The sequence below is a fragment of the Lottia gigantea genome (assembly GCF_000327385.1).
Source record: "Lottia gigantea unplaced genomic scaffold LOTGIsca_73, whole genome shotgun sequence".
NCBI classification, from domain to species: domain Eukaryota; kingdom Metazoa; phylum Mollusca; class Gastropoda; family Lottiidae; genus Lottia; species Lottia gigantea.
In genome coordinates, this window is record NW_008710453.1 from 93,105 (window position 1) to 117,310 (window position 24,206).

At 33.1% G+C, this 24,206-nt stretch overlaps 4 protein-coding genes across 4 annotated transcripts; 2 read left to right on the forward strand and 2 right to left on the reverse strand.

Annotated features, from left to right (window-relative positions):
- Positions 1-357: 357 nt before the first annotated feature.
- Positions 358-3,970, forward strand: LOTGIDRAFT_168166 (hypothetical protein; the record flags this gene model as incomplete). Its single annotated transcript, XM_009066051.1, has 4 exons — positions 358-469; positions 1,093-1,160; positions 3,110-3,226; positions 3,663-3,970. Coding segments are annotated over 4 exons (318 nt in total), but the record flags the coding sequence as incomplete, so codon positions are not given.
- A 2,312-nt stretch (positions 3,971-6,282) lies between these two features.
- On the reverse strand, positions 6,283-7,374 carry LOTGIDRAFT_168167 (hypothetical protein; the record flags this gene model as incomplete). Its single annotated transcript, XM_009066052.1, has 2 exons — positions 6,283-6,972; positions 7,015-7,374. The coding sequence occupies 2 exons, from the start codon at positions 7,372-7,374 to the stop codon at positions 6,283-6,285; spliced, it is 1,050 nt and encodes a 349-aa protein (XP_009064300.1).
- Positions 7,375-9,043: 1,669 nt separating this feature from the next.
- On the forward strand, positions 9,044-20,917 carry LOTGIDRAFT_131165 (hypothetical protein; the record flags this gene model as incomplete). The annotated part of the gene is made up of 24 exons (XM_009066053.1): positions 9,044-9,127; positions 9,477-9,545; positions 9,838-10,009; positions 10,298-10,367; positions 10,710-10,800; positions 11,115-11,219; positions 11,485-11,587; positions 12,237-12,351; positions 12,759-12,990; positions 13,564-13,634; positions 13,994-14,080; positions 14,617-14,716; positions 14,914-15,000; positions 16,184-16,253; positions 16,713-16,829; positions 17,155-17,263; positions 17,560-17,598; positions 17,840-17,951; positions 18,235-18,350; positions 18,717-18,835; positions 19,163-19,269; positions 20,144-20,180; positions 20,396-20,515; positions 20,793-20,917. The coding sequence occupies 24 exons, from the start codon at positions 9,044-9,046 to the stop codon at positions 20,915-20,917; spliced, it is 2,457 nt and encodes an 818-aa protein (XP_009064301.1).
- Positions 20,918-22,115: 1,198 nt separating this feature from the next.
- Positions 22,116-23,444, reverse strand: LOTGIDRAFT_168169 (hypothetical protein; the record flags this gene model as incomplete). Its single annotated transcript, XM_009066054.1, has 3 exons — positions 22,116-22,267; positions 22,696-22,952; positions 23,434-23,444. 3 exons carry the CDS (start codon positions 23,442-23,444, stop codon positions 22,116-22,118), a joined length of 420 nt encoding a protein of 139 aa, XP_009064302.1.
- Positions 23,445-24,206: the final 762 nt, after the last annotated feature.

Here is a 24,206-nt window from a genome sequence, read left to right on the forward strand (position 1 = left end):
TATGTTTGTCCGTCGACAAAATGTCTCAATCGCCAGTGACGACAGTAAAAGTCAAGTCAGTCATCATGATGATTACTCTTCTGTTTGTTGTGTAGTGTTAGGCCCTGATCCATTTCATTTTGCAGTTCAGACATTGCTACTGTTGCCGTTCTGTCAATCGAACATGGCACACCACTCCATGCTGTATTTTACAGCTTAAATGACATTCCAATCTGAACAGATTTGCATTAGGCTATATGATAATGAAGAGTCGTGCAATTCAGCAGATTTATAATGTTATTGATAGAATAAAAAGGTCTTATAGATCCTCTTTTAAAAGATTGCCATTTTTGACCTATGTGTGTTTTTTTGTTATAGGTGAACATACCCAAATCCAGAAAGGCTTATTGCCAGAGTCCAAGATGCCATAAGCATACCCTTCATAAAGTCACTCAGTATAAAGCTGGTAAAGCGTCACTTCATGCACAAGGTAAGTAAAACATATCAAAGTCCTTATCTTACTTATGGTTATACTATGTAGTATTTGAAGTTGTACGACTTAAAAATTAAAACCCCACAGTTTAGTGTCAAAATCCCTTCTGGAGTCCCTAAATAGAAAGCTGTTATAGTTTGTCAACCATTTGTATCAAGAAATCACTATTACTGGGTACAAATCCGTAGGTTTGGCATAATTCTTATATCAAGTGGACACCTTCCTGCGCAACTGTGCCTATCTGTAGTTAGTCAATCTAGTTGAAAGATCTGATACTGGGTAACTAATGAGGACAGATCTGGTGGTGTAAAGGAAGGAGATAAACACAGCTCTTCATGGGTTAAAGATAATATTGAACCTCTTTCCTAATGTTCTATAGTATTATCTGTTCTGTGAGGGTGACATTTCTTTTCACTTAAGTAGAGTTACCTAGAGTAGCAGAGTTTACTAAAGGTATATATAACTTGATGGTTCTTTCAGAAGTCTTATTGGAATAAATTTCCTAATGTTCTATAGTATTATCTGTTCTGTGAGGTTGACATTTTTTGCCTCGGCCTATTTGGAAGTCTTCGTGGTTTAAGAGAAACTTGAAAGTCTGACTTGTAAACTTTTATTTTCAGGCAAACGTCGTTACGACAGAAAACAGAAAGGTTATGGTGGACAAACTAAACCTATTTTTCACAAAAAGGTTAGTAAAATGTAAAATGAAGCCCAAACTTTTATTTTGTTTATGAAAACGAGTTATCCAAGTATTGAAAGCTTGAAAATTTAACTTGAAGCTATTGACAAATTATTGTAGGTTTTCAAATGATGTACAAGTATCACCTGAATTCCTTGTTTTTCCTAAATTCAAATATGTGTGTATCCTATCAAATTTCTATAATTGGCAATTGGCTTCCTCTATGATTAAAACTAAACGCAGTAGTGGACTGAAATATTGCTGAAGTCAATTGGTCTTATGAGAGGATTCATGGTTGAAGCCAGCTAGTTGAACATATTTGTGACTTGCTATAAGGAAGTTGAAAGAAATTTTGCAGTAGTGGACTGAACAGTTTGATTTCATATGGTCTTGTGAGAGGAAATACATTGACCTTCACTCTTTCCTTACAAGACTAGAAGGGTTGTCAAATAACCCAACTGAAATGAATTCCACATATCCTCTTTTGCTATTTTTTGAATTGAACAATCATGAGAATGATGACACTTTAGATTCCAAATTTAATTCCTGATAAGACACCTGATACCACTTTCCATTTTGAAATACTTACTCACTTGGATGATTGATATACTTCCTCATGTGAATAGTTCATTAGCTGCTTCATCAAATTGTTATTTTGGGTTAGTTAGTACTTGGTTTATTTGTACTATTATTTCCTCTATGATTAAAACTAAACGCAGTAGTGGACTGAAAAGTCTTTGATGTCAGTTTGTCTTATGAGAGGATTTATTTCTGTAAATTTCTTTACTTGGTGAAAAGGTAAACCTCGACCAGAAAAAAGACCATGAAAAATAAGTGACGTTAACGTTTATTCAGAATATATGTTGGAAATATGCCTTCCTAAACGCAGTAGTGGACTGAAATATTGCTGAAGTCAATTGGTCTTATGAGAGGATTCATGTTTGAAGCCAGCTAGTTGAACATATTTGTGACTTGCTATAAGGAATTTGAAAGAAATTTTGCAGTAATGGACTGACCAGGTTGATGACATATGGTCTTGTGAGAGGAAATACATTGACCTTCACTCTTTCCTTACAAGACTAGAAGGGTTGTCAAATGAAATGAATTCCACATATCCTCTTTTGCTATTTTTTGAATTTAACAATCTTGAGAATGATGACACTTAAGATTCCAAATTTAATTCCTGATAAAGACACCTGATACCACTTTCTACTTTGAAATACTTACTCACTTATGATTGATATACTTCCTCATGTGAAAAGTTCATTAGCTGCTTCATCAAATTGTTATTTTGGGTTAGTTAGTACTTGGTTTATTTGTACTATTATTTCCTCTATGATTAAAACTAAACGCAGTAGTGGACTGAAAAGTCTTTGATGTCAGTTTGTCTTATGAGAGGATTTATTTCTGTAAATTTCTTTACTTGGTGAAAAGGTAAACCTCGACCAGAAAAAAGACCATGAAAAATAAGTGACGTTAACGTTTATTCAGAATATATGTTGGAAATATGCCTTCCTGCACAACTGTGCCTATCTGTAGTTAGTCAATCTAGTTGAAAGATCTGATACTGGGTAACTAATGAGGACAGATCTGGTGGTGTAAAGGAAGGAGATAAATACAGCTCTTCATGGGTTAAAGATAATATTGAGCCTCTTTCCTAATGTTCTATAGTATTATCTGTTCTGTGAGGGTGACATTTCTTTTCACCTAAGTAGAGTTACCTTGAGTAGCAGAGTTTACTAAAGGGATATATAACTTGATGGTTCTTTCAGAGGTCTTATTGGAATAAATTTGCTACTGAAATTCATTTACATATCACAAAACCTGTATGATAGTGTTTTCTATGGGCTTGGGAAACTTATAAGTTTGCTCAATTAGATACTCATTCACTGAAACAAAAGTGGACATCTTACATTATTAATTGGTATGTGATTAATCCTTATTTGTAATTATTTCAGGCCAAGACAACCAAAAAAGTTGTATTAAGGTTAGAATGTTTGAGATGTAATTTAAGAAAACAAGTGGTCATTAAACGATGTAAACATTTTGAATTGGGTGGAGACAAGAGAAAGAAGGTAGGTATTGGAGTGATATAAGAATATAATTTAATGGAAAACACATGAACCTTAGGGAATACACAAAATGTCATGCTAGTTGTGGGCCAATGTGTATATCTCCATAACATTGGTTGATATTATGTCACTATAGTGTAGTTTTCTAAACACCAATTATTGGAAAATGGGTTTAAATACCCTTGTGCTAAATCTAAGGGTAGATGTGGATTATCAGATTTTTGACTGAATAATGGTTTGCTTCAACTATTTTATCAGGTTTAGATATGGTCTTCATAAATTGCAAAGCATTTGAGTGCATATTCTAGGAATCAAAGAAAAAGGAATACAGAATTATTGTTGCCTCTTACATGAGGGAATGAAGCACTCTTTTCAATTCTTTCTTATTTAGGAGTTTAATCTAATCTTATCTAATAACTTGTTTTTTTTTTCTTTTCAGGGTCAAATGATCATGTTTTAAATGCAAATAAATTATGGCAAAAAATGTTTGTCTTTTTCATTCTATAATCCAAAAAGATCATGCATTCTTGTTATACTTTATAACAACTGTGTATACCTATAAATGTAGTCACTTTAAAGTCCTATTTCTCAAAAAATGTTGAAAGAATATTTGTTTCTGAGATAAGTAAATTTTTCTTGAAATATTTTTATAGAAATAATTGCCAAAACAATTATTTGTTTAGCAGGAAATAAGAAAGGTTGTCCACTTTATTTTTCGGTGAAAATAGAAATTCATTACTACTACTTAAAAAAAAAGAGGACCTAGTGTTTCATTTCAAATATACCTGGGTGGGCTTGAATATTGTTGCTTGGCCTCTGTAGCTATCCTATCTATAAAGGTCACATAAGGACATTTACTAGAAAATGATCCAGTGTCTAGGTAATAAATCCATTCATACCATATTTTAATATCAGCCAAACACTAGTGTGGAGAAAATAAACCCAGAGATTCTGACTTTCTGTCGAGAGTTACTGATTCAAGAATATTAGCTATTGCAGTCAGTTCGTAATTGCTTGACATTGTGAAGATATTTAATATGCTGATCCTGATTTTAACAGAGCGATCTATATGATTTACAAATTACAATATTGAAATAAGAGATTTTAACAACTAAAAAGATTGGCGTAATATTTGTGGCGTACGCAGGATTTATTCAAAGGGGGTCGGTATAGCGACATGAGAACGTTTCAGTTGAGCTGGTGACACTGTACCTTTATAGCTCTCAGAAATATTATAGAAAGAAAGGCACCTTCTTGTATGTTACTGAATTTTTCAGTCATCCAGCGGGTGCCCACGATCTAGGAGAAAATTAATTTTGGATTAAAAACTTTACTTTTCACCTGGGTGATCTATAGGGCGACCGATACCTTTCAATCAATCAAATTTAATGTCAAGGCAAGTCCTCTCAGTGGCGGTTCAGCATTTGTACTGATCACATGACATGATCGACGAAAATATGCGCACGATAAAATTCGTTATGTGTGCCCCTTCGTAACGGCACTTCTGTGAGTGGAGATGGGTCCCAAAACAAACGAATGGTCTTCCTGTCTCTCAACCAGAAATTGTTCGAATAGTGCGCCACAGGCGCAAAATTTCGGCACTTTTTGATGTTTTCGGATGCCAAATTGTGCCTATTTTACGTCCATTACAAATATTCTATTCAACCAAGCTTCCCTATAAACACGTCAGTACCTTGGTATCATGAATATAATTTACAAGATACAATATGAAATACAAGATTTTAACAACAAAAACTATAAACGCGCCAGTACCTTGGTATCATGAACATAATTTACAATATGTAATAGAAGTTTTTAACAACTAAAACTATAAACACGTCAGTACCTTGGTATCATGAATATAATTCACAAGATACAATATCAAATACAAGATTTTAACAACAAAAACTATAAACACGTAAGTACCTTGGTATCATGAACATAATTTACAATATGTAATAGAAGTTTTTAACAACTAAAACTATAAACACGTCAGTACCTTGGTATCATGAACATAATTTACAAGATACAATATGAAATACAAGATTTTAACAACAAAAACTATAAACACGTCAGTACCTTGGTATCACATGAATATAATTTACAAGATACAATATGAAATACAAGATTTTAACAAGTAAAACTATAAACACGTCAGTACCTTGGTATCACATGAATATAATTTACAAGATCCAATGTGAAATACAAGATTTTAACAACAAAAACAATATACACGTCAGTACCTGGGTATCGTGAATGTTATTTACAAGATACAATATGAAATACAAGATTTTAACAACAAAAACTATAAACACGTCAGTACCTTGGTATCATGAATATAATTTACAAGATACAATATGAAATACAAGATTTTAACAACAAAAACAATATACACGTCAGTACATGGGTATCGTGAATGTTATTTACAAGATACAATATGAAATACAAGATTTTAACAACAAAAACTATAAACACGTCAGTACCTTGGTATCATGAATATAATTTACAAGATACAATATGAAATACAAGATTTTAACAAGTAAAACTATAAACACGTCAGTACCTTGGTATCATGAATATAATTTACAGGATACAATATGAAATACAAGATTTTAACAAGTAAAACTATAAACACGTCAGTACCTAGTTATCATGAATATAATTTACAAGATACAATATGAAATACAAGATTTTAACAACAAAAACTATAAACACGTCAGTACCTTGGTATCATGAATATAATTTACAAGATACAATATGAAATACAAGATTTTAACAAGTAAAACTATAAACACGTCAGTACCCAGGTATCATGAATATGATTTACAAGATACAATATGAAATACAAGATTTTAACAAGTAAAACTATAAACACGTCAGTACCTTGGTATCATGAATACAATATACAGGATACAATATGAAATACAAGATTTTTCAAATATAAACATGACAGTTCACCTTATACATATAGCATTAAAATCAAACACTGCTTTAACGGCTATCTGTCTGAATCATTCAAGATCTTACAGAATCACCATCACAGTCGTCCAGGATAAGATTTAGAACTGATCAAATCCTACATAAAACTGTCCTTCATTATTAATGAATCCTTCTGATGGATCAGTTAGTGTATCCCATGGTAGTTGTATTTCACTTCTCCAAAATAAAAACCCCGATGAAAATATCTCTGTTTTCGTTTCACTGATCACTTTCTTATCTTCATCTTTATTGAGAATTGTTACAGTATATCTTATTTCCCAATGGCCAGCTTGGGGATTATTTTCTTTAAGTGACCCAATATCAATATATACATATCTATCGTTCACTTTCCTTACACTACAGCCCGATACCATACCGTTGATTTCATGTTTATCTTCAGAGTACAGAACCTCAACATTCTTAATATCTTGACAGTTAAATTTAAATACAGTTTTCTCAAAAGATTGATATAGTGGTTTAGTTACAGTTGATCCCAATAAATCACAAATATTAACACCCCCCTGTCTCCATTCTTCATACGTCACTGGAGGAATATCAGTCTTCATGTTTCCACAGAGTTTCTGTAATTCTTGGAGTTTAGTCAGTGAATATATAAGATTCAAAGACGGTTCTTGATTAATAGGACAGGATGTACCCAAATCAGTCTTGATATCATTTATCTCTTTCATAACTTTCTGTCGGGCTTCTGTTAGTTTTGATTCATTCCTCCCAAAATTTTGTTTGATATCTTTTCGTTTATTTTTACATTTCTTTTTCAATTCACCAATAATGTTCTCAGTTTATTCACTTACTTTGGCACAGGCTTCATCACAAAAAAGTTTGAGTTTTTCAGATGTTTCTAACAATCTCGTATGAATTTTTTCTCGGTCTTCAATTTTGTTTGTAATAAATTGTTCGGATTTTGCAAGTTCTTCGACCACCATTTCTCTAGTAAAATCATATTCTAAATCTAATGTTTTGTGATCGTTATGATTTTTGTAAATACATTTAGAACACAATCCTAATCTACAAGTTTGACAATAATATTCTATCTCCTTCTTACTGTGATGTGGGCAATGGTGTTTTAGTGTTGTACGTGTCTGTGATGTTGATGTACCTGCAACTTGTGTTTTACATGGGGATGTTTGAACTATAAGGTTAGTAATAAACATTTTAGCACCACCTTCTGGAACACTGATTTCCAGTCCACAAATGGGACAGAAAAACGTCTTTTTATTACCTATGTACCATGCTAAACAATCCAAACAGAAAGTATCTCCACATGGTATAACCTTCGGTATCTTGGGACTTTCAAAACAAAAAGATACAAACTAAAGCTGCAGCCATCATATAATTGTAAGCAGTTGTCGTGTACACACTTTCGAGATAAATACACTTCCAGTACAACTGTCAACTCCGTTGCGGTACCAATATTATAGATGATTGTACATTAACTTGATTATGTAGTTTACAGTTTTTCGGGAGTTTTCTCTGATTGATGTGCATTAAGTTTATCCAGAATAAAAGTTCAAATCCAGTATTTTAAATCACCAAGTATTAAGTACGACACGCAGACTGGAATATTTCCAGTTAATCTAAACTCATATAACTGGTTTTAATTTCCAAGAAATGAGTTGTTATTCATAGAAACATACTAAATATTGATTGAAAAATTGATTGGTTCGAATTTCATGGACAGAGTCTCTAGGTAGGCTTATAGAATTAACAGATCTATTTTCAAACAATAAAAGCCTGGCTTACATAAATTATTATTAATTTATTCTTTCAACTATACTGTTGACTGTTTGCAGGCTATATATAGGCCTATATGGACCCGGATTCGAACCATAACACAAACAGTCTCTACTTTCGTTTTGTTTATACCGGAAGTTTACATGTAACTACGCGCACCTGACATTTGTTGCATTGTGGGTTGGAATTCTTAAGCCAAAGTTTGAGTTAGAATTTTACATTTGAACTGGAACCTATCTATTAACAATTATTTCTGATAACCTGTCTTTCGGGGTAAGTGTGCTTATTCTTTGGAATGAGTTTCAATCTCCAAGTTTATAACAGTGATATGGAATAGAATTATCAAGTAATACAGGCTAGGCTATCGTAATCATCATTCATTTATATAGTGTAAGGTGGGTCTTTATTGATTCTTGTATTATCACTCGATCTATTAGGCTGTCATTGTTCTTTGCCCAAAATCCGAAGAAAAATTACAAATATGTGCCCACAACTTAAGTCTGTACTCTGAATTGTTGATCTTTTATATTAAACTCTTCAAAGTTCACTGTAGGCAGACCTACATAAATATCCTTGCTGCTTAGCTACAGACCTACTTTCTGTTTTTCCTGCAATTTCTCACAAAATCTTGCGATACAAGGCATTCATTTGGAATATTTTAAGAATTATTTAATAGAAATAGAGCTACATGTAGGCCCCAAAGTCGTTAGAATTAGTTGAAATCGTCAGTCGTATTTTATTCACCAGTCATCAAGTTTTTTTCAAGTCAACCCTTATGCAAGTAATTGTGTAATAAAACATAGTGCTCACTACTTGAAATTTATTTTTGGTTAGCTTTCTGGAAATTTAGGTTTAAGTGTCCTAAAGAGAAGGTGGCCATTAGTGCCATTTTGCATCTTAAAGTAAATACATACCTTTGAAAGTTCCTTTATTGAACAGTTAGTTAGCTGATAATCATATCAGTCGAAATTTCACCTGAAACTTTCCCTCAAAAAAATGAAAGATTAAGATTTTCCAGACCAGATGTAAAGGCAATGGCAGGGAAAATATAATGTCTTTATTTTTATAGTTATGAATAGACTGGCTATGATGGAACATGTACATTTAGCTGGTGATGAAGAAGATGATATGTATTCAGGGTTTAATGATTATAGTGCTACACTAGATACAGAGGTAATCTTTCTTTTTAAAGGGATTGTAAAGAAGTTTTATAAACTTTTTATGTGTATCAGGAACATTGATAGCATTGATTTTTATAGTTCCAATTTGATTGTGGCTCCAGTTAAACTTTTTTTACGACTCCACTAATGCTAAGTCTCTTATTATAGTCAGCTTAAGTCAGTAGGAAAGTCATAAATATTGCCCTGAATTTGGATGACTTCAAGTTATATAAATTTTTCCTGTATGCATGGTATCATTTAGTTTCGATAAACGACCATATAGTACGCTGAATTTATTGACATTCACTGATTTATATCTTGCAATTTTTTCATAATCTAATTGAAATTTTACTTATTTTCAGGATTTGATGCATGATGAAAGTTTTCAAAAGGCAGTACTAAGAACAAGCCATGGACGTAGACCTCCACCAGTATGGATAGATTTTAGTTAACGATCTTTTGTAGTAGTAGATGAATCTGGGTGTCTTTTGCTCTCAGTTTGTAAAGGGACAGCCTGGCAGTGACTGAGCAAGTTTGATACCTGCTTGCTTGCTTATCTGCAAGCCAAACATGTTTTTACCCTGTAAGCTTACATGTCAGAAATCAAAATGGCTATAAACTGTGTATGTTTATGGTCTCCCACACTTGCAATTATAAAGTGACCAATTTGATGAACTTCCCTCATTGCTCACTGCATGGCAACTCAATATCGTTTCATTCCAGACAGGAAAATTTGTTGGTGCTCAATCTGGTAGAATGCCAACAGCTGCTAGAGGTAGAGTGGCATTGCCATCCTCCATGGGTAGACCTATTACTGGAGCAGTCCCTGCAGATGGAGCTGCTAGACCGATGACAGCTGTAAGAGCAGCTGGTTATACTTCAGCTGGTAATAGAGGTATGACATCATAACTTATTATTTCTTCCACTGACATGTTAGATGCAAATCGTATTTATGGCATAGACTATTGACATAATAACCTTGTCAAATTTTTACTGCATTGAAAGAACCACATGATTAGGACAGAGAATAGAAATTTTGCAAATATAAGCTATAGATGTGTTTCAATCACACTTGCAAATGTTAACAAAACCTGTTTTGATTATTTCTTGAATATATGATTTTTTAGTGGATTTTTCACAATGGATTGATAAATCAGTGCATATTTTGTGTTTTGTTTTGTAGGTGTAGGATTTGATCCAATGAATGCTGGAAAAGGACCAGCGCCACCTTTAGAACCCAAACCAGAAGACAGGTATGTGTCAGAAGAAAATAGACACAGACACACCATTTTCCATTTTATTACTGATTTTAATCTTTAGAAAAGCATTCAATTTATGCTTTGGTGCTGAACTGTTTCTTCGAAATTCTAAAGATTCTAAAATTTTATCCTGATATCTTATACTTTTGCTACTTGACCCTTTGCTTATTAGTAGGGCAGCTCTATATTGGCAGAAAAAGCAGCCTATGACACGACAGTTACCAAGTGATGTGTAAGCTGTACTCTTCAGTTTTTATAGCTTAGGATATATGATGCTATCTGACAATCATCAAAATGATATGAAACATTATGTTTTTTTTTTTTTTCTCAAAACAGCCCTGAAGAGAAGATTAAACAACTAGAGAAAAGTGTCAATAAATTAATAGAAGAGAGTTGTTTTGCTAATAGTAGAGGAGAACTTCAACTGGTAAAAAAAACACATCTTTTAAATCTATCTTCATTTTATGTCAATAACACTATAGAATAAGATGGAGCCTTATAACCTCCTCTCTATGATTCATGCAAAGTATTGACATTTTGAAGGTGTAATTATCCTGCACTGCCTCAAAGGAGTAGGACCTCCCATCCAAACAACAAGATTGTTTTAGAAATAGAATTGTTATAAGTGATGTGGTCACTTGGACACCATATCTTGTTGATGCATCATGATTAGTTTTATTCCACATGCCGTATTGTTTCAATCAACACTATTTGGACAGCTATTATGTATAAATATTGTAGGCATTAGAGAAAGGTAAAGAAGCAGGAAGAAAAGAAAGATTATTAGTAAGACAAAGAGAACAACAATCTATGGGAGACTCTATTAATCTAGATTTAACATATTCTGTAAGTTTAAGATATTTTCAGCAATTTTCAAAGTTGTTCAAATTAAAGCTGTTATTTGGTGAAAAGATTTTGTATAACTTAATAAATAGGAGGGAAAAATATTATGAGTGACTGATCAAAAAGGTCAAAAAGTCTTTTTTTGTTTATCCAGACTGTACATATATGGACATTTGTTGACACTTTATAAATGATCCTAAAATGAAAAATGTTTTCTCTATGCAACCTCATGTAATATTTCTTGTGAACATTTTGTATGATTTTGTAGGTATTATTCAACTTAGCTAATCAATATGCTGCCAATGAAATGTATGCTGAAGCTTTGAATACCTACCAAGTTATTGTTAAAAATAGAATGTTTAGTAATGCTGGTAGGTTATCTTCTTGTTGCTCTTTAGGTGCTGAAAGCACACTGTCAGAAGCACTGGCCATTGCCCTCTAGGGGATTTGAACCCATGGCATCTTTTTGCCTTATATTACAATCCAACTAGCTATCAACTGAGCTATTCCACTGCCATTAAGAATATACTTGTAGGCAATGACTGACAATATATAAGGGAATTTTATGTTCTGTGTGTGGTCTTTTAAGTTTACAGAGGAGTAGGCTTACATGATATAGAAAAAGAGTACAACTTTGAAAATAAAAAGGCAGAAGGCTAATTCAGCAGTCCTGACAAAAATTTCCCTTATTACACACAGCTTTTTATCAGTAACCCAATTAGTAGCAAAAAGGTATGATGCTAATTTCATTGTCCTGGCGAAAATAACTCATTGTATACTTCTTGATGTCAGTTCTATAGCACAGTTGGTTACAGCATTGGTTGTTTACATGACCTCATTTGCTTGGTTACGTCTTGGAAATGGACTTTGGATAATCTGGGATAGATCAATGCCAAGAGGTTTGGCCAAGTACCACCTGGTAGAAAGGATCCTTAACTGTGAACCTAAGTTGTTATAGTTGTTTCTTTCTTTTCTTTTCTTTCAAAGTAGGATGCTGAACTCTATTTCATTTGTTTTCAGGTCGTCTAAAAGTAAACATGGGTAATATTTATTTTAAACAGAAGAATTATCCAAAAGCTGTGAAATATTACAGAATGGCATTAGATCAAGTACCTAATACACATAAAGAAATGAGGTAAACTTTAAGTGATGATATCTCTATGTGAAATTGTTTAAAGATGTTGTTAAGGTGAACTGGGGTGCTCAACAAATTAATGTTCAGGGTTTTTTTTTTCAACCTGGTTTCCCCCTTTCAGTGATACCATCTGAGAGGCTGGAATGAAAAAAGCCTGTGTGACAATAAACCAAAGCCCTGTGTGATACATGCTGCACATTAAAGGCCCTTTGACTATAGGAAAGAAAAAAAGAGATGGCTTATACAGCTGTCTTCCTCATTGCACACTGCTTAATGTCTGTCATCATTATCCTAATCAGGAGTACTATAAAAGTTTAGTTTCAACTTTTGTCATGTTATCTCGATATAATAAAGACAGATAGCTAATAGCCGAGTTAACAGTGTAATATGTAAACAATCTATTTTAGAACCAAGATAATGCAGAATATTGGAATAGTATTTGTTAAGATGGGACAATATCATGAAGCTATTACATCATTTGAACACATTATGTCAGAATCACCTAATTTTAAAACTGGCTTCAATCTGATATTATGTTATTTTGCACTGGGTGATCGTGAAAAAATGAGAAGAGGATTCCAGAAGTTGTTAGCTGTAGATTTAAAACTGGATGATCAAGATAAATATATTTCTCAAAATGTAAGTACAAGTTGAACATCAAATTTCATTTGAAAATGTAATGATTATCAAAGTTTTTTCTGCTTAATGTAAATTTTTACAATTTTTGCCATGGAGTATAAGGGCATTAGAGAGGTCAATTTTGAAAAGGTTTCAGCTTTGGTACTTATTGTATAACAAATGGTAATTAATCAGTTTTAACCATTTTGTATACTCTTTCAATTAATTTCATTTTTTGCTACTTGGTAAAACAGTTTTCAGTTGTTGGTGTTCTGCCAAGTAGATTTTTCTGTTTCATTTCATTTACAGTTTTCTAGCATCCTGGTTCCCAACCTGCGGTGTTTTCACCCCCTTGGGTTGTGGGACTAGGGTGTCAGGGGTGTGGCCAACTGGTGTAGGAGAAGATAGTTTTTTTAATTGAGAGAGCACCTCAAATCATCCTGCTGGAAATGTGGATCAAACAAATTTTTGTGGGTATGAAAGGTCCAGGTGATTGCTCAAGAGTTTTGAAGGCTGAAAAAGGTTGAAAACCACTGGTCCAGAACATAATTATTAATGGAATGTTATTGATTTCTGATATGATAATAATTGCAGGATGATAAACAGAATAATCTGGTAGTAGAAGTTATAAAGAATGATGCTTTAAGAAAAATTGAAAGAGAAAAGTAAGTTTACAACATGTAACACCTATATCTATGGTTTAAACCTGCAGCAAACTTTTTTGCTTGGCAAATTCAACTCAAAGGAGCTTTGCCATATTGACTGACATCAAGGGCAATAAATCTCTAAAATCCATTTCCAACCATGTTGTCCACTTCAAATTCATAGAAGCCGCCATTTTGAAATCATATGACTTTAGCAAACATTCTGATTGGTCTACTATGAAATTTTTACTGATAACAACACACGTCACTCAACACCTTATTGAATGCACACTGTACACATGAAATTACAAAACATTTAAGTTCCAGTCTTAGGCAGAAAAGTAGGACATAATATTTCATTTTCTTTTTAATTTTTTTAGGAAATATGAAGCTGAACGTTGTTTAAAGTCTGCAGTAAAGATAATATCACCAGCCATAGAAAACAGTTTCTCAGAGGGCTATGATCAGTAAGTTTTATTAACCAAATTATTATTGTTTTAGTGATACTTAACTTTATAAGTTTTAACTTTAACATTTTAACTTATGTAAGTTGAAGACCAAACGGCTAAATTCAAATTCGTATTCTATTCATCTGATTGGTCAAAACCTACAAAAAAATTTTAGTATTCCATTCTTCACTGAATCACTGAAACTAAGTTCAGTTTTATTCACCAATCAGTTCACTGTAAATCTGGGCCCCCACTCCACAAAAAATCTTACGATCAATTTTGTCGTATTTCTTAATGCGAAATTCTACACAAATTCTTATCTTGAGATTTTGTGTGGAACAGGACCCTAGCCTTGTATTCCCGAAACGTTCTTAACGCTAGGATGTCCTTAGTTCTTATCTTCTTACATTGATTCTAGGACATCCTAACGCTAAGATCCTTTCGAGAATTTATAAACTGAATTCAATTTACACTGGATTTTTATCCATGTTAAGGTTTTTGTACATGCCCAAGTGTAAACAAATATTGTGAACTCAGACTCTACTCTATTTCAGATGTATTGAACAAGTTAAAAACTCTCAGTTTGTTGATATGTCTCATGATTTAGAAATAGATAAAGCTATCATGTTTTTAAAGGAGAAAGATTTCCAACAGGTATAATATTATTCTTGTACATTATTTACATTCTGAAGTACTGTTGTTTTAGCTGTTCTCAATATTAGGTTACATGTAGTCTCTGAAAGATTTGCCGAGTTGACATCATGGTTGCATAGACAGGAGGAGTGCAAGAAAGCAGCAATGAGAAAAGTCTGTTGTACAAGGAGGGTTATACATAGCCTTGTTTATTTTAGGCTATTGAAACATTGAAATCATTTGAGAAAAAAGATTCTAAAGTTGCCAGTACTGCAGCCACTAATTTATCATTCCTATATTTCTTGGTAAGTTTGGGTTTTATATTTTAATCAACTTTATTAAGTACACTTTTCACTAGCAATTATTAAAGCCTTTGGACTCGGAGTAACACCTGAAAACATTGTCATACTCTGAGTTATAAAAACTGAAGAATATAAAAATGCTATAGCATGATTATGGTCACTTCACTCGTCATTTGAATGAACTGCATAATTTTGACAAATATTGTTTCATTATTTCATTGAGTTTTGAAAATTGATCACTTTTTTCTGAATTTTTGCTGTGCACATGCTTGAAATTCACTTAAGATAGATGCATTTTGCACAAAACGCCCAAATTTTGTATATAAGCAATTATTGCTTATTCTGTTTGCCAATTTATGTAAATTTGGCTAGTTAAGAGTTAAGTTAGTTAAGGTATTAATTTGTGTAGATATTTGCTTTCCCATCTGAAAAAGCTCAATATCAAATCTGTAAATCTCTTTTCGGAGTTAAAATCTCACATTAGGTTCTCTTGCAATTCAATTAAAGAAAATACATAGAAGTCTTTCAGGATTTAATCAAAATTATCCTTGCATATATATGAAAAAAGGCTCCAAAATGACCTAATTTTGAACTTCCCTGGTACATTGTTTTTGAATCACAGGAGAACATTCAATTGGATTTGAACTATGAAAGTGACACAGACAGTTGAAATAAAGCTCTCTCAGCTGGAATAGCCAAAATTTAGGCAATTAAATATTTGTTTAAGTAGATGAAGTGATATAGTAATTTTTGTAATGCCAATTTTATTTTATTATTATTATTCTTGGAAAACAGCAAAAAGAGGTAAAAATAATCTGCCTACAGCCTGTATAAATACTGTATTTCAACCTGTTTAGACCTTTAGTTATGTTCTAGTTCCAGAATTTTCAAATATTTGTTATAAACTTTGTGTGGTGATCTTCATTTGCATGATTTTTCAGCTGTTAATTACTTTTAGATTAACCCTAAATCAGCCGCTTATTAAACAGATGATTCTATTAGAAATCTGCTTCATTCTTACTGCCTTTTTCCAGCACGATCTATGATTCTTTGCACATTATTTATCATATTTTTGAGCTGTGTATAAAAGAAATCATCAAATACTAATGTAAAGTTAATTTCATAAAAAAAATTTAAATATCATTTGATATCGGAAGATTTGATTAATATGATTATTTATCTGTAGGAATCGGATCTCCAACAAGCTGATAAATATGCAGAATTAGCCATGACAGCTGATAGATACAATCCTTCAGGTAAGTTGAAATTTTAAGGGAATTATCTTCTTAAAATTGGTTCACTTCATAATTTAAATCTGATGTCTGATTCCCTTGCAAAACTATAAATGAAGATATTACTTCAATGTAAATGAGAATGCCTGAAAAAGTCACAGCTAACTGTTGAAATCAGTCAGCTAACTGTTGAAATCAGTCAGCTGAATGTTGACAACAGTCAAATACATTTGACATCAGTCAGCCAAGTGTTGACACCAGTCAGTCAAATGTTGACATCAGTCAGCTAAATGTCAACATAAGTCAGCTAAATGTTGATATCAGCCAGTTTGATATTGAAATCAGGCAGCTAATTGTTGACATTAGTCAGCTAAATGTTGACATCAATCAGTTTATTTTGTAAACATTTATTAAGGTTGTCTGTAGAAAACAAAGAGAGGAACATGTCTTGAATGATAAAATTGATAATATTGATATTTGTAGCACTAGTAAATAAAGGTAATGTATATTATCAGAGAAATGATTTTGAGAAAGCTAGAGAAATGTTTAAAGAAGCTATAGCCAATGATTCTTCATGTGTGGAGGCACTGTACAATCTAGGTAAGACATTAACATTAAATATATATCTGCATCTATCATGCTGATCTTTCTACACCTAATGTCTTTCTGCAACTGGGTTTGTGAACTCAAGGTCTCTGCTGATGGACTAGCTTTCCCTTGAAGTCATTCTTGATCTTTCAGCTTTAGCTCTTGAAAGTTAGTCTCTTAACTTTGAGCTCCCTACCCTTTTGGAGCACCAGATGTAACTCTGCAACTGCTTTTCAACATAGTATCTATTGGTGATATTACAAATTTAAGATTTGGTAATAACTATCTGTTCTGTTGGTTGACAATTCTTGTAATCAAAATGTTTCTTCATTTTCAGGTTTATCCAATAAGAAACTAACTCGATTAGAAGAAGCTTTAGATTGTTTTTATAAATTACATGCTATTATGAGAAATAGTCCACAAGTCTTATATCAGATAGCTGATATGTATCCTTAATAATATTTAAAGATACAGAAAAAAAAAGAACATTAGCCTAGTCTTTTTGACTGATATGGTATTTATAATATGAATAGTTTTTAGCAAACAGGGTTTCATTTCATAGGCCAATCTCAAAGATACTGTTCCCATGCCGACTAGCACCATTGACATTGAGAAACTGAGTTTGAAATCTTAGTTTACCATATCATACTATGCTAAGTTGCCTTGGTTGCTGCTACACGATGGGCATTTCAAAAGAGCCCTAAGATGTGTGTCTTTATATATTTTTCTTAACCAAACTAAGATATGATCAAATGGAAGACACAGCACAAGCAACAGAATGGTAAGTTTGAAGGTTTGCAAAGTATACTTTTCCTGACCTTCCACAAACAAGTTAATGACTTCACAAGTTCCACACAGTTTAGAAAATTTCTTTGTAGAACAGAAAAATGAAACATTCTGTGGGGAATATAGCTGTCAGGGTGGAACTTGTGAAGTAAATAGTTTGTTTAAGAGGATTTATGAACAGCAAGTGCTTCCTATCCATTTCCATCTGTCTTATACTATCATGTGTTATGTTACAGGTTTTTACAGTTAATTGGTGTAGTACCATCAGATGCTAGTGTCTTAGCTAGAATGGGAGAACTCTATGATGCAGAGGGAGATAAAAGTCAAGCTTTTCAATATTTTTATGATGTAAGTTTTTAGTTATTTTCAAAATGCTCTTTTGCCAAACCTCTTGGCATTGCTCTTTTCTGGATTATCAATACCTATTAACAGCTGGGTAGCCTGGAATTATGAGGAAAGATGACTTATTCAAGGTCACCAGACTTTTACAATAGAACCCACAACCACTATTTTTTCGGTATAACCAACCAATGTAATTCCAACACTCTAACCAACTGTGCTACAAACCGTCCTCTTATTTAAATATATCAGATGTATTGCCTAATGTATGATATTGATATATATATTTCAGTCATATCGTTATTTCCCATCTAATATACCAGTTATAGAATGGTTAGGAGCTTATTATATAGATTCACAATTCTGTGAAAAAGCTGTTCATTATTTTGAAAGAGCTGCTATAGTACAGTAAGTCTCTGAATTTATATGTAGCTTTTTGTATGCGATTGTTAATTTTGGAATCCATAAATTCTTGGAACAAAATATGTATATAATTAAAATATTTTTAGAAATCCCAAATCCCTGCAAATATTTCAAAAAAAAAAAAAAAAAAAAAAAAAAAGGATATACTTTTGCGCATATTGGACAATTGTCCAAGACCTTGAGTGCTTCAGTCAGTGCTCTGTAATATAGTAAACTACTATCCTGACAAAATTCTCTTCATTGCACACTGCATGATGTAGCTCTATTACTAGCCTCAATCAGTGCGGTGTAAGACTCCATTTCATTTGATGTAATCGCCATTTAATATAATAATGATCCTCAATATTTTAGACCTAATCAAGTAAAATGGCAGTTAATGATAGCAAGTTGTCATAGACGTAGTGGTAACTATCAACAAGCTCTAGAAACTTATAAACAAATACATCGTCGCTTCCCAGATAATGTAGAATGTAAGTGTCTTTACCGCCATCATTATTTTTCTTACCTGCATCTCCTTATCGCCTAGCAACTGAGCTATTCAACTGTCACAAAAAGGCAGTGTTCCAAACCAGCGTTAGAGGGAAGTATTGACGTTTGCTCGGTTTGAAAGTTGTTAACCCCTTTAAGGGTATTCATAAAAGGGTGATATCTTTTGCTGTCTTTTTTTTGATGAACTTTTGAGATGAGACCATAGTTTTGAGTTATAGTTAGTATAAAGATTTCTGCCTGGTCTAAATTTAACAGAATTTCTCTCTAAGGTTGTAAGAAGGACTAACTGAGACTATTGAATTTTTTAGGTTTGAAGTTTTTGGTGAGATTATGTACTGATCTAGGTTTAAAGGATGCTCAGGAATATGCTACCAAATTGAAGAAAGCAGAGAAAGCTAAAGAATTGAAGGAACAGGTTAGAAGATTTATTAATTTAAGCTACTTTACATTCTTATCTTGTATACAATAAACTCATAAGGTGAAGTTTTAAAATGTTGTTAGCTGATTGCAGCTGTTGGGCTGGTTGTCCTGTTGAAAAAAGAGTTAAAGATGGGTTTTTTGTAGTCAAATTAAGTAAACTATTTGATTAATTGGTGTTTCTAATGAATTATCATGTTCTTATTGCATATAATTAAGAGTTTTAACCAATCATAAATGACCATGTATGTACAGTCTGGATAAACAAAAAATGACTTTTTGACCTTTCTTGATCGGTCACTCATTGAATTCTGCTTGTAATTCTCTTTGAATTTAGCTAATTATGAATTAATTATGGACATGAGAGACAAACTGGTATTTTTCTAAATCATAAGAAGACCTCTACTTTCTATTCATATAAGTATTAGCATAAATGAAAATAAGGGAACCCATCTTTAGATGGAAATTGATGTTCATTATTCCCTTAAGAGATTTCAGGTGTGCTATACATATCAAGCTACATTTGTGGTATGGTTTGTAGCATATACCATACTTGATGTGTTTATATGATATTCATATTTGCTAAATTCATCTGTTAGTACATAATATTTTTGATACATAATGTGTAAGAAGGACGGACTTGGAAAACGTGACTAGTCGTTCGGATGGGATATTAACTGAGGCCCTGTTTGCTACAGGCTGTGCACGTTAAAGATCCCTCGACAGTTGGAAATCAGAAAAGAGCAGGCTAATGCCACTGTCCTGGCAAAATTTCTCTCATTGCACCCTTTATTGCCTGTCTTTATTAGCCTATATGGTGCAGAAAAGTAGGATTTTCTTTCCTTTGATACATAATGTATTCTTTATTACAGAGAGCTACTAGTGGTACCAGAAGAGGTAGTGGTAGAGGTTCTAGAGACAGAGATACAGGTGGGTACAGGTATATTATATTACAGTGGTTGAAACAACTAAGCTCTTTTTGAGTGAATATGTGTGTTTCAATACTGCTAGCACCAGGTGTACATTCAAGAACTTCTACTGGTATTTCCATTTGCAACCTGCATTGGAACTAAAATCAGAATTTTTTGCTTTGAAATATTGTGAACTTTGTATTGTCCATGTAGATCGTGATGGTAGTGCTGGAAGAGGTAGTGCTAGAGGACAAAGAACCAATAGTGGTAGAACCAGAGGTACTATACCTGATGGTGATGATGATGGTTTTGGAAATTCACAGAGAGATGTTGGTAAGTACTGCTGATACAGATTTTTTTTTCTGCATTTTGGACAAGAAGGCAATGCCATGCAGTGTGCAATCAATAGAATTGTCAGGATATTTGAATTTATCATCCAACTCTTTTCCAATTTCCAACAGTTGAGGGATCTTTGATACACAATACTCTTCAGGATAACTGGTTATGGAAACATTCCAATATTGCAGTGACGCTGTCTCTTGTCTCTTAAATAAAAGAAAATCTAGAAACCCAACTAAATTTCTGCATCTAATGTTGTTACCATTTTCAGATGCATCCTATGCAGATCCATTGGGACCACAGATGGAAAGACCTAAAACAGCAGCTGCTAGACGTAATCCTAATGATGATGAATTTGGTGATGAAGAACTTGGTGATGACTTGCTACCAGAATAGATATTAAACATTGACACTCACATTCCGTCCTTCAAAATTTTTTATTTATTATTAAATGCTTACAATAGCAAAATGGTCTGAATTTAAAAATACTGATCCATTCCATTGGTTGAATAACTTTTGTTGAATTATAATACCTGACAAAAGGCCATTGAATGCTCTCATTAGAGCAATAATGAGCCCTATATTAAGTTCAATAATCTGAATGATTGAGGGATTGTAAAGAGGTTTTCTCAACTTTTTATGGCTTCTATTTGCATCATTCCAAATTCCTGTCAGATATCTAGAAAAGCTTAAGTATATATGAACTCACTATAGCAAAAACTGTTAATTAATTATTTGTACCTTTGTCATTGTAACATCATAAAATGCAGTTTCAAGGCCCACAATAGTGTAAAGCAATGTTGTCATTTTACCGGATATGCATTATAGTTTAGAAAACCTCTTTACAATCTCCTTAAGGTCACAGTAAATCTTTGAATGCAATGTATTACAGTAAAACCAATCAATTTGTTATGTGAAAACTGTATTGCACAGCATATTATGTCTGAAGCAATGAAGGTTACCTTTTCCAGTAACTTATGGTCAGTCTGCAACTGGGTTTGTCAACCCAACATCGCACATGGAACGTTTAGATCAGATGATTATTAGTACATACCGTCCTTTATTTATTAATTATTTGTTATTGTTTATGACCTATACACTGATGTACAGGTAATTGTTTGTCAATAAATCATATTATTAGGCTAATTTAATAAGCAATTTATCTGAAAATTCCTGCAAAGCTGTAGATAGTATTCGGTTTCCCACAATCAGTGATGCACGATGTGGCAATAGGTACTTCACTTACAAGCTATAATTATAATCCGATTAAGCAACCAACAAGTAATATATAAACGTGTGAAATGGCATAAACTACAGACTTAAAATCTTCCATCAACAGACATTAAATAAACTTACAGAGGGGTCTCAGAATGCAGAAGATGTATAAAAGAAATTTCACGGGCCCCACTCATCTGAACACTGAATGATGTTGATGTAGTACGATATTGGACATAACAGTTAACACTGCACAGAGCGAGCTAGATAACTTTCAACTTATGGCAAAGAATTAAAACATTAGATCAGGGATCTTTTGAATCCGTCCCGTACACTGTATATTCCCAAACATAAGCTTTTCAAGTGTCATTTGATTTTGTTATAATTCTTTCTTCACTTTTGGTGTTACCTTTTTTGTTACTTTTGGTGTTACTTTGACTGGACATAAACTGCCTTCGCCACATGGTCTGAAGAATCCGGAAAATACTTTGATAGACATATAAAACTCATGTACAGATATGCCTTCGTCTTCTGAAAAACAACATGGCAAAGAAGAGTAAAATAATTTAAGAGGTCTGTCAGGCTACATTGGGAGTAATCAGAAACATCTACCTCTATTCCATCCTCTGATAGCTAGGCCCTGTTTTATCAGGCTAGTCGACAGACAGATGTTTGAGACTACATTTGGGGCACTTTCATTTTCAATCAGTCATTATAGGGATAAATCAGGATTTGCTCCAGGCCAATGTATGTTAGGTCCGACTCATTTTCTCTGCCTATTTAGCGTTTGTCTTTCAACTTCCTGGGTTGATCTTTAAATTTTGGACGTCCTACTGATAATTTAACCCTTTGAAGCAACAATTTGTGTGATGTGATGACAGTAGAACTAGAACCTTCTGAGAAAATTCGGATCTCACTCCCCTCCCCTTAAAATACCCCAGAAAAAATACGGCACTGACCACCAATTGCTTCACAATGACTGAGAAAGAAGTCAATGTCCTCTGGTGTCCAATATTGTCCAAGTAATCGTTCTACTTCATAATTATCAACATAGCCGTCTTTGTTAAAATCTACAGGAACTCTCTGCAAGAAGATAGCTTTCCTGTCATTGAGAGGTATTTTCATAAATATGTCCCTTTTCATATCGTTAAATGACATCACTCCGAAGGTTTCATATATAACGGAACATAGTAGGAACGTCTGCAAGATGAAGTGCCTGAAAATACAATTAGAATTCTGATACCTTAAAACAGTTGTGGCCTAACTAGTTGCTCACCTTCATAAAGATATTAGGATTCATCTAAGCATATAAGTTACAATAATACTTTCAAATTTTTCAACTCGGCTATCTCTAGTGATGCAGCTTGGTCGTTCTGTAATTTTGTGACAAATCCAGGCGCAAAGTCACAAGAGGTGTTTCGACCTTTTCGTCTATAGATACGCGGAATTCATCAAACCACATGCTTTTGAATATGATGCCAAATTCCGTAAAATGTAAAGAATAAACAATCCACACATTAAACATTCACACAAAGTAAAGGATATTGTATCAAGGTACCGGTACCGATTTCATCGTTCCTTATTGTACCCACTATTATCTTCGTATGTCCTATCACCAATGAAATACTCATCATCCAAAACATTTGATCTAAATTACCAGAAGAAAAAAACTTAAAAAACAAGGAAAAGGAACTCACAAAATGGCCATGCTGACTCTAGTTCAGGCTACAAAATATAAATAATAAATGATTTTGTCAGTTCAATTGGTGGCAACATCTGGGCTACTTTCCGGATATACTATTTTTCATGTGTTAAAATATATAATTGGTTTATTAGTTTGACATAATTGCGTAACAATTCTGGGTGTCAAGTATGGCAGGGGGGTAGTCTTACTGTGATATTTTTTGGCACCATACGGTTCCATTGAGAAAGGAGGCTCATAGGAGATATTTTTTAAAAGTCACCAAAACTATTCATAATAGTGTAATAAACGCCATTCATGAAACGCGTGATCATACAAAGGCGTAATTCACATAATAGAAGCATATATATACTGATTTGGTTTTTTTTAAATTAATATAACAGTCGTTTGGTACATACTTAAAATAATAACAAATGAATTCTTTATTATACTATAACCGGATTACAACTATGATTACTTGTGATCAAATTTTTATTAAAAAATCATTTTTTCCTTTATCAACACGTAATATAACGTTGATATTGCCGAGATACTGTTTTAGATTGAACATTAAAAAAACTTACTCTGTAGAAGCACTGTCCGAGGTTACAAGGTAGGAATTACAGGTTTTAAAATGAGTATAGATATTACATTTGAGATTTCCGACAAACGTAAGTGTGGATATGACGACAGTTGTCCTTTGAATGGCATTTAGCAATTGTGAGTACGATATATAGACACAGCTTTACGGAACAACAATCACTGGTTAAAGTTTTATGCAACGTTTCG